At 32.5% G+C, this 12,076-nt stretch overlaps 1 protein-coding gene across 1 annotated transcript; it reads right to left on the bottom strand.

The window, feature by feature from the left end:
• Positions 1 to 10,281: 10,281 nt before the first annotated feature.
• On the bottom strand, positions 10,282 to 11,594 carry LOC108835106 (transcription factor MYB88). Its single transcript, XM_057004133.1, has 6 exons — positions 11,558 to 11,594; positions 11,403 to 11,440; positions 11,259 to 11,314; positions 10,990 to 11,175; positions 10,726 to 10,904; positions 10,282 to 10,633 (listed from the first exon to the last, which is right to left on the bottom strand). Exons 1-6 carry the CDS (start codon positions 11,592 to 11,594, stop codon positions 10,524 to 10,526), a joined length of 606 nt encoding a protein of 201 aa, XP_056860113.1. The 3' UTR covers positions 10,282 to 10,523.
• Between the last annotated feature and the right edge of the window lie 482 nt (positions 11,595 to 12,076).

The following is a 12,076-nucleotide window of genomic DNA, read 5'->3' as shown; positions in this document are numbered from 1 at the left end:
TGAATATTCATTGAAGAACCAGAAGATTCTTGTGAATGATTTCACAAATGTTTCTTGCTCATAAGATAAAATGGAAATACGGTTTTCACGAGCCAAATAAAGTTATTGGCATGAATAAAGGAGATGTTGGTGGACTGATCACCCAATATGCATATTTATAATATTGGTGAATTCACGTCTTAAGTCTTTGACGACTATAGCAAAATTCATTGGGGTAAGTGTTAAATATTTTGAGCAACACTAAATCGCATTAAGCCAAAAAGTAATCATTAATTCTTCCCAACATTAGTATTGGGTCAGAAACCAACCATTTTCATCTAAGAATGTTGGATGGGTGATCTACATTCGAGTTGCTCCACCACATAACTTTAATTAAGATGAGTTTTCAGATGAGGTTGGTAATATATGTTGGATATGAATCTCCAAACTTAAGCATCTAAAGCCATCTCCGAAGGATATAAATAAGGCTCGATATGAATATTCAAAGTGAATTAGTATTTCCAACATAAGAGAGAAAAATAAACAGCTGGAAAAGAATATAAGTCGAAATGAATTTATCATTGATCCTCGGACTATAGATAATGTGAAGTCCAAAAGATAATTCAGTTATAAAGCTTAGTAAAGAAGTTGTCAAACAAATTTATTGACCCAAATAAATAGAGTGGTCAAGTCACAATACCAGCTGTAAATGCTCCAATAAGAATTGATATTAAACTGCAAGTAAGTCTAAGTTACGCCTGAAGCGTGGTAGACATGTTGGTTCCAAAGATAAGAATTCTCACAAATGAAAAGGAGCATAAGTTAATAATGGTCAAGAGGAATTAAAATTTGTGAATGATCTCTAGAAGAGACATTAAACATGACTGAAAGAAATTCAGGTACATGAGACGATGAAGAAATCTAAATAAGTTATGTCATGTATAGAATAAAATGGAACTGATAAGTAAATCGACGTCGATTATAGTAATGCATGAAAAGTAGCAATTGATATGTTAAATGAGAAAGATGATCATGAAATGTAGTCTATTGAAAAGTATACACAAAGAAATTATTGACCAAATCATAAAGAAACAATAGACAAAGATATAAACTTCTTGTGAAAGAGAAGTATTTTTAGATAAGTAGTCCATAAACTAGAAGATGTAAAATAAGTGGGATAGAAATGAGTCGTTGCACCAAAGTAAGATCAATATGGAATTGATTGTGAAGAGACATAGTCTCATATGGTAGATGCAACTACTTTCAAGTTTCTTACTAGTCTCACAATAAAAGAAGAACTTGAATTATACAACCCATTGGAAACTGATAATCCCTAAGAGATATAATCATTGAGGGATTGGTGATATCAAAATCATGTTCTCAGGAACTCTATGTATTCGATGAAATATGTGTTATCGGATATACGAAATATTAAGTTAATCATTACATCCATTTGTATTTATCAAGATATTATGAATCAATATAATCATTGATTTGAATAAAATCCAAACTCTTGAAGAGTTATAACAAATTGTTTGTTTGGAAGAAAGATCTTGAAAAGACTATATTGTTATGTGTTCCAAACTAGACATCTAGAATAAGAGATGTTATCTTAAAAGATCCTTAAATATTTTAAGATGATCATATATATGACTGGTCCTGAAGTACCATACTTAAGAGTGTTATTTGAGTAAGTTACTAATCTCTTTCATAACTGAAAGATGTAATTTTATATGACATGAAAGAAAGTCATAATAGTAACTTTTATAGTTATGAATGAATAACTCGTATGTACGAGACGAATGTTTAGAAGACTGTATGTAAGATATCTGGCTGGAAGTCTAAATGGACCAAGAAATTATTGTCTATATCAAATGAGAGTTGTGGACTAGAAGTCCATAGATCTTGAATACTCTAATGGAAAGAATTTATTATGATATTCTCAATTTCAAAGAAAATTTATTTGATTGGAATGCATATCCTGAAGATATTGCTTTTAGGAGAAGAAATATGAAAATGTGTATGGTTGTACTATTTTTCTTATCATGGTTTTTATCCTATTAGGTTTTCTCATGACAAGGTTTTAACGAGGTAACAAAGAACACACAAATGTAAACACCCAAGGAGAATGTTACAATTTAAGAGATGAAAGTCTATCATTGTTCTAAAGAGAATTCAAGAAAATGATCAAATCATATGAAGACTCATACACTATAGAAGAATGGCGATGTTGGTATCCTACAAGTTCGTTCAAGTGACAATTTCGCTAGCTTATTCACCAAAGCGCTAACACAGCTACTTTCAAGAAGTTAGTTCACTTTATCGGAGTGTGTTATCTCAAAGATCTTGACGTATGTATACATGAGGGATAGTCATTACGCGCTGCAGTCTTTTTCCCTTAAGCCATGGTTTTTCCTATTGAGTTTTCCTGGTGAGGTTTTCAACGAGGCATCATCTACGGCATTTTGAAAGCACTTTGATATGATGGACATCAAGGGGAAGTGTTATAAATATAATGATGATGTCCATATAGAAAGTCCTAGATATATTTGTTCTCCACTCTAAGTTAGGCTTTGTCTCCAAGCTATTGTACTCCTATATAAAGATATATTACTCAATGAATAAAGTACACCAATTCCTTCTTCTCTCCTCTTACTTACAACATAAACTTAATTTTACATCACAATACCAATAATTTAAAAAAGGAAATGAAACATCACAAAGTGAACATTTTCATCTCTTGAATGAAGATTTGTGTTATTATAAATAAAGAATAGTGTATTTTCTTTTTAAGACTCTTAAAAATCTGCTTATCTAAAAGTTTCGATCATGCATCCTTTCACTAAACGCAATTACGCCCAACACTACCGATCTCAGTTAAATTATCTTAAGAAGTGAATTACTCTCCCAAATAAAAGGATCAGTTGTAATACTTAGGGTTCAAATTCCGAGAGAGTTCGGACACACAATAAATCCTAAAAGAAATGATTAAGCTAGGTCAAATATGATTAATTATAGCAAACAGTGATGAACAAGTAATTTCTCAGATGAGTTGATTGGGGTTTAAGAAAATATTAATAAAGAGTTAAGCCTAGAGTTTCTATTCAGGATTTCAGGATTATAAATGTATAGATACTAAGATGCATGCATGATATTATGTGTTTTAAACTTTGTGAGTCCCTGTTGTTTCCAAACCTCTTTGAGAGAGAGGTGTCGACCTCAGTGTCGACCAAAACCATGGGTACTTCTTCGATCTACTCTCCTTCTAATCCTCGACAACTTCTTCTCGCAAGGCGGACGTACTACTTTTCAGTAAACTATACATACCTTTAGATCTTACCGTCATATGAACCTCAATCCGCTGGCATTGGAAAGATAACTCAAAGCTCTATCGTGTGTAAAAATATGAACTCAATCGAACCATGGGAAGGCTTTCATCTATACCAAAACTTCTAAAGCATCTGAGCCATTATCCACCTCAAAAGGTTTCAAAATTATCAAAGTTCTCTAAAATGCACATGAAGCTGAAAAGACTCTAAACCCTTATAAAAGACTCAAAAAAAGGAAAAATACCATGATCTAAAATGGTAAAATCCATGGTACATCATAATGTTAGATGATGTTGCTGATAGAGACCATGCTTGTAGAGCTGGAGGACATACGAATATGGGATGACTAAATGTTTCTTTTGGTTAATCACATCTTTGGCAATAACTATCACATCTCATATTAAACCATGTCAGGTTTCTTGTGACTGCCACATGTTGTTATCAATTGTCATATAGAATGACATATCTTTGAAAGATGATTTTATTTTCCATGCAAAGGCTTGAAGCTTAGTTATACTAGGTTCCAGGACCTTCCTTTCTTTCTCAGTTTTCAATAAATTACATATTACCCAGTATTCATATTTAACCGTGTATTGATTGTTCTTTGTGTAATTCCACCAAAATGTATCAAGGCGATGAAATCAGCTTATTGCTAAATTTCAAATGAGAGGTTTGTCATCAGAGACAGCATAATTGTAACATCCTTGTCCCTAGGATCTTGCATTTAACCTTAATCATTCCACTTTCAGTTCAACAACTCCTTTTATTCAAACTCAAATCGTCTTACATGAACTTAACTTAAAAGCAAAAGCCGAATAACCAAATAATATTCGTAGAAAGTTAGAAAGATAAAGTAAACCCAAAACGATGGCACCATCCCAACTCCGGCTCCTGCTCCTCTTTGGTCATACCTACAAGAAGAAGGGGTGAGTAATTGAGATTACTTAGTGAGGGTAAGTTCTGAGAACCTACCAACTCAATTCATATTAAATAATGCAACAACACAAGTCACAAGCGAATAATATCATCTAGCAATCATAAACAACATAGACTCTAGACTCAATTAAGACCTAGCGCCTGCGGACCTATCTCCACCAAGATCGATCCTAATCGTTATCGACAACGCCGCTAACTCATACCGTAAATCACGGCTTCGTCCCCATCGTTACCACTCTTCTTGCAGTTGTATTGCCCAAACATAACTGATCGACGACGTTCACATCGCCCTACTTAAATGATCGACGACATTCATATTACCCAAACATAATTGATCGACGACGTTCACATCGTCCTACTTAAATGATCGACGACATTCATATTACCCAAACATAATTGATCGACGGCGTTCACATCTCCCTAGTTAACTGATCGACGGGTCACAACACCCAACAGTCTCATCGACTTTCAATGTTATATCAAAACCCATCATCTCATTCACGTCACTTTCATTCTTATCACACATCTCATTCATCTCAACACACAACCGGCTTATACTTTTACAACCTATCAATAACTAGGTCCTTTCATATCAATCAACATCTCATTTCAATGTTATCAAACGAATCATTATCTCATTCATCTCAACACGCAACCGGTTTATCCTTTAACAACCTATCATTCACTATGTTCTTTCATAAAATCAACAACCATCATACTTTCATCATATCAATACAAGTCAGACCTAGATCTAGACAATATTATCAAGGGACTAACGCCCGAGACATTATCCAAATGGGAAAAAGGGGATTAGGGATCAGATCTATCACACCCAGTGACAAACCATAGGGAGAACGGGGGAAAGGCAAGAGATTCGAGGCTTACCAAACAGATATAATGAATGACTCTAAGGACAACAAAGGATGAAAATTAATGTTGTCTAGATCTAGGTCTGACTTGTGTTGATATGATGAACATATGATGGTTGTTGATTTTTATGAAAGAACCTAGTGTATGATAGGTTGTTAAAGGATAAACCGGATGCGTGTTGAGATGAATGAGATGATGATTCGTTTGATAACATTGAAATGAGGTGTTGATTGATATGAAAGAACCTAGTGATTGATAGGTTGTAAAAGTATAAACCGGTTATGTGTTGAGATGAATGAGATGTGTAATAAGAATGAAAGTGATGTGAATGAGATGATGAGTTTTGTGATAACATTGAAAGTCGATGAGACTGTTGGGTGTAGTGACCCATCGATCAGCTAAGTAGGGCGATGTGAACGCCGTCGATCAATTATGTTTGGGCAACATGGATGTCGTCGATCAATTTAGTGCGTTAGAACGCGTCGATGAAGAAGGGTGGTAACGATGGGGAGGAAGCTGTGATTTATGGTATGAGTTAGCAGCGCTGTCGATAACGATTAGGATCGCTCGTGACGGAGACAGGTCCGCAGGCGATAGGTCTTGATTGAGTCTAGAGTCTATGTTGTTTGTGATTGCTCGATGATATTAGCTTGTGACTTGTGTTTGTTGCATTATGTAATATAAATGAGTTCGTATGTTCCCAGAGCCTACTTTCACTAAATAATTCCAATTACTCACCCCTCTTTTTTAAAGGTATGACCAAAGAGGAGTAGGAGCCGGAGTTGGGATGGTACCATCTTTTTGGGTTTACTTTATCTTTCAAACTTTTGCTATGTTTTCCAAAACTATTATTCGATTATTCGGTTTTTTCTTTTAAGTTAAGTTCATGTAAGACGATTTGAGTTTAGATTAAAATGAGTTGTTGAACTGAAAGTGAAATGATTAAAGTTAAATGCAAAATCCTAGGGACATGGATGTTACAAATTCTCTAGTAATCTTTCATCCTATTTCGTTGATTCTCTATTAAGGGTGCAACACAGGGTAGAAGATCGAACTAACCTAGCTGGTAAGATAGAAATTCAAGGGTAATTCCACACATAAACCTCATATCCAGAAAGAATGGTTTTCTGTTAAAAATTAACTATAAAAAGAGACATGACTATATTTTAGTTTTTGATTTGTTATCGAAGACTAATGAACATTTTATTTTTGGAAAGGGACATTTTATTTCTATAGTAACTATTTAGTTTCATAACCGTTGAGAATGGAGACAGAAAAATTATATCGAACATCTTGTGGATATATTCGCAATCTCAGTCGATAGAGTATCTCTTTCATAACCTAACACACAAATAAATATATACTTCCACCATCGATTTCTTTTCACGAAAAGAAGTTCAACCAACTATATGATTTATTTTTATAACTATACATTTTAGTTGGTTCCCATTCTTGACCCATACTTCTCTGACCAGGCCAATCTATCACGACTCAAACTAAATAGACAAAACATACATCACGCATATATTGAATCAGGCTTGTAATATATATATATATATATATTTGGCTATATCAAATAAAATATATTGATGTTATTATCTCTATTTGGTTAAGTTATTAACTGACTAAACTAAATAATATAATCTTCATTTGAAACTAATATAATCTTCATTTGAAACTTTGATTTTATTTCTATTATTTATTTAAAATTAAGAATCAATTTTCTAAAAAAATAATTCACTATAATATTTTTTCTTATCACTAATTATCATCTATTATTATGTTGTTTCTATAGTACGCTGGAATCGTAAAACATCAATTTAGAATCAGAGACATATAAGAAATTCAAACTCATAATCAGTTACCTTTAGCAAGATAATATATGTAGACATTCAAAGTACAAGAGTAAAAAAGAAAGAAAAAAATCTTTAAAAGAGACCTCTGTCATAGAATTTCAACCATTTCCAACACAACTAACCCTTTTTTCTCTTCTTCTTTTTTTGACGAAAAAGTTGTAATCAAACCGATTCTAAAATGTATTGAAGTGAATTCTTGCAGTTTAACTCCGTCCATAGCTCACCAGGTTTAATATTTACAGAAAACCAAATTATCCCAAACTCTAACCAATATTTTTGTCTTGATCTGAAGTCATTTGAAAGAGATAAAAGTTCTGTAGTAAAAATATTATGAAATCAGAATTTTATTTAATTTCGGGAGTACGAAACCAAATCTTTAATTTTTAGGATCAAAATACAAACAGTTACTATAATTGTTTGAGAAAAGAAAGAAAAGTATTTTTTCAGTTGGTATTAAGGTCACATTACCAAAATATGGAAACTTGTTGGAACGATGGAGGGCCAGGTGAGCTTCTATTTTAATTTGAGAACTAGGGTAAGACCCGTGCCTTGCACGGGATGAGTATAATCTATACAAATTATTTTTACGTAATATTAGTTCATTTTAGGTCTGTATATTTACATATTTATAAAGTTATTAAATAAAATAAAATATATTTAGTAATTGAGTCATTAACTATTATGTATATAACATTTAAAAAATTAGAGATTAAACATATGATATACAAAGTATATGATATATCAAGTGCCGGTTCTAATCCACGGCAATATAGGCAATTTTCATGGATCTATAGGTATAAAAGAATTTAGTGTTATTTTACTAATTAAATAGGGTTATTTTGTTTGTTAAATATCGCTTAGTTGGTAAAATTATAACATAAAAATCCATGATTAATTAAACCTAATTTAAATACAATAAAAAAAATTCCGTATACCATTCTCAATTTTCCATCAACAAAACATAATTTACAAATAAAAATCTATTTTTACTTTGAATATTATATATTTTGCTTTAATTTAAGAAAATGCAATAAATAAAGATTGAGAAAAACTTACAAAAAGATCTTTATTTTATATTTTCCTAAGGTCATTAAATTTTTAAGACGGGGCTGGATATATGCTTGAGTTTGATCATGGAACCGAAACATATGGTACATATACTATGTTGCAATAAATCAGCACATTTCTGAAAAAAAATTGTGAAGTTAATAGGTAAGCTGCATGGATTAAGGCAGGAGAATATTGGGAAAAATATATGATATATATATGAACAATGAATTAATAGTAAAATTTACCGGCATAACAAAAATCTAGATTCCAAATTTTAGCAAAAAAAAAAAACAAAAATCTAGATTGATAATACATATAATTTTATCTTTTTGTTATCATATTTTCCTTGTCAATCACAACGTAACAACTTACATTACACACCAAAATGTTATTACTTGATTTGGCACTGGTGAATAAATACAAAAAATATTTGCATATTACAATAGTTGTATGCATCTGGATATGAGGTTATATTCATTTTGAACGTATATTTTTGAAATCAAATTTTCTTATTTTCAACAAAACACCATAGTGTCAAACTAATATAAAATCACAAACAATATGGCCTCATTGTTTGAACCGTTCCTTAAAAACTATGATTAGTATTATTATGTGACTGCTGTATCCACTAATATGTTAAAACTAACTTAACTCATATAAAACAACATGCATCAATACCATTAAAACAGGATCATTCCTGAATTATACCCTTAATGAATATTTTAAGTTTTCCAAAAATATCCTTAACAACATGAACAAACAAAAAAAATCATTAATGGCATTAGTGTCTTTTGATTTTATGGGCATATTTCAACATTTAGATGGACTTGCTAACTAATTAAATGAGTTATGTTTTTATATAATCAAATTCAAAATTCCATAAACTTTTTAATATCAATACCACAAATTAAAGTCTGCAATAATTTTAATAAGTTGATATAAGAGATTGAAATTTTGTAACTACACGGGATAAGACTTAATCAAAAATATTATTGGCCAGTTTATATGTTTAGCAATATTTTATATAAATTATAAATCTTTAAAATTATATAATAGCCCAAATAAAAATTTCGGATAACTATGTTTTGAAAACTGACCCGAACACTGAACCGGACAATTTACCGGGTTACTGGGTCATTGAGTCGACTGCAGGTAAACCGCGGGTGAACCGGAGATTAATAAATGAATTAATTTTATTATATAATAATATATTAGCTAATAAAATAAAAAAATAAAAATATATAAAACTAAAGTTACTACTTTCTAAATATATTTAAAACATAAAATAATAGTTTGGATATGTATATATTTTAAGTTTAATAAACATTTAGAATACTTAACTTAACTTTTTATATTTTTATTTTCATTTAATATACAACTAAAAAAATATTCTACTGGTTCAACCGATAGTTCAACTGGTACCGGGTTTTGGGTTTTAGTGGGTTTGAGCGGGTTTTTGCGGGTTTTTAAATTTTGGATTTTGTACCCGAATTTATTTTGGATCACCGGATTTTCCGTTTCAACTGCGGGTCCGGATCAGATTTCAAAATACTGGATAAAACTATTGTTTAACTTATTTACAAATATAAAACGGCTGTGGCGCATTTTAAATTTTGTCATACTGTACACATTATAACAAACCCGCATAATTGAAATTTGATTATGTCACAGTTTATATAATTAAAACGAAGAATTATCAATCGTTTATATTGAAAAAACAACAGAAAAAAATACCCGCCCTTTTAAGGGCGAGTCAGAATCTAGTAATTTATTAAAATAGCATGTAACAACTCTCAGCCTACCGACCTTGGTTGATTATAATAATATTGGCTTTAGAAAAAAATCAATCCAAACCGAGAATTGGTTAGTTGTTACATGGTCCTGATAAGATAAAACAAAATGGAACAAAAACCAAACGGAAAAAAAAAGAGAAAAGCCTCATTTCTCTGGGTAGAGAAAGAAAATGGTCAAGTAACAGCAGTGTTGATCGAAACCATTGACTGAAAGTCTGCTATAGCTCTTGGCGATGCATTAGGGACGAAAACACATTCCCAGAAGCAAGTGCTCCTCTAAATTGACTCGTGGACTGAAAATTCTGGGCAGTATGAACTGGTGAATACACAGATTTTGTATTCCTAAAATAATGACATTTTCCTACTGAGTTACGTGGCATCATTGAACTACTTTACTTGTCGGCAGTGAAGTGTTTAATCACATTGATCAGATCCAATGCGTAAGAGAGCTTTACAGCCGTAAGCACATGGCACCAAAATCAACGACTAAGTAAAATAACAGTCTCCCACATTCTCCTATGAAAGCCAAAATAAGGAGTATATCAATCAACATTACCATGAATTGACAGACATAAGGTTTAGGAAGAGCTAATTAGTTTTTAACTTTTTATCAATTTGTTTTCATGTTGCCAATAGGATTAGCATGAACTTGGCTAAATCTATCATAGCAAACTCAAATGCAGCTATTTAACTCATTCATACAGTATGAGTTAAATAGCTGCATTTGGGTTTGAACTGAGAAGCTCGGCTTGTTGCATCAAGTTTGTTAACTTTGGGTCATCCTTGTTAAGAAACACTTCTTGATTGCCTTTATGCTCACCTGTTTTACCGAGAAAACAGAACTAACTCACTATGTTGCATCTTCACTGATAAGCAACAACAACATCAATATAATTGCTCAGAGTTGTTTACCATCACTCTCTTTGGTACTGTTTGTTTGATTCTGCTCCTCAGTGCTACCAACAGTTGTGGCGCTGTGGGGTAGTACGGAAAATGGAGGTCTAACCTGCTGATTCACACCTGAAAGAACCTTTATATGTGATCTATCCCCATAGCTTCTGATATCTTTAAGGTCTGGAATGTGACTTCTCCTGAAATATAGAGCATAGTCAATCCACAATTCAAAGCTTGCTTTCTTCTATGAATCCATAAGAAAAACCAAAACATGTTTCTCACCTAGTTTTCTTAGCAAGAGGAGATTCACTTTCGACTTTGCAGGGTGTAGTGATACCATCTGGGAGCAACATTCTCTTGTTGTTTGAGTTGACAGAAGAAGCAATGTTGTTCTCTTTAGCCATGGCTTCATACTTAGCTCTCTTCTTGCACAGTGTTGTGAACCTGTTCTTCACTGCATTATCAGTTCTACACAAAAAAAAGAACCTGTTACCATCTTATTTCATTTCCATAACTTGATTCACCATTAAAAAAAAGAGCTTTTTATGTACCTGCCTGAGACCACTTTTGCAATCTCAGTCCATCTGTTCCCAAACAATCTCTGCGCCTATAAAAACCAAACACACACAAAAGATCAGACACAAACTCTATGATCTCTTCATCTATATGATAAAAGAAAAGATGTCTTGTCTAACCTCACACAAGAGTGTATCTTCTTCAGGGGTCCAACCTTCTCAGTTTAATCATACTTGATAAAAACTCCACCTTTCAATCTATATATCTCTCTAATTAATAAAAGCAATTGCAGTTGAGAAGATTGTGAAAACCAAACACAGTGAAAAGAGTGTACCTGCTTCGGACAGCAGACAACTCGTGAAACCTGTCATCTTGCATTTAAAAGACTCCACCAGTTGGCACTATAGACGATTGGTTCTCCTTATCTTCCTCTCCATCTACATGACCTGCCAAATCATCTTCTGCTAGTTTACTCCTCTTGTCATCATCGATTTCTTAGTGTTCCCTATACTCATCATCACCTTCCTCCTCCTCTTCCTCATAACTCTCCTCTCTCCTCTCCTTTAAAGCACATGTCACCAAGATCAACGGCAAGAACACTATCTTTTCAACTCATGATAAGAACTAAGGCCACTGGACTTAGACTCCAATCTCATATAAGTAATGGAATTGAACTCTTTAATGTCTTTGAGACCTTGAAACTTTCTAGCTCATCAACAAAGCGTAACAGTTTCATCTTTAAACCACATAAACATTCAGTACCAAGATACAAAATACAATCAATTTTAGCCATAAGAAAACTTCAATCTCACATAAGTTGCTAATATCAAATGGTGTAGGATGCTAGACTAAT

The sequence above is a fragment of the Raphanus sativus genome, chromosome 2 (genome assembly GCF_000801105.2).
Source record: "Raphanus sativus cultivar WK10039 chromosome 2, ASM80110v3, whole genome shotgun sequence".
In the NCBI taxonomy this organism is placed as follows: Eukaryota; Viridiplantae; Streptophyta; class Magnoliopsida; order Brassicales; family Brassicaceae; genus Raphanus; species Raphanus sativus.
The sequence above is the reverse complement of the archived record's forward strand: the minus strand, read 5'-3'. Positions and strand labels throughout refer to the sequence as shown.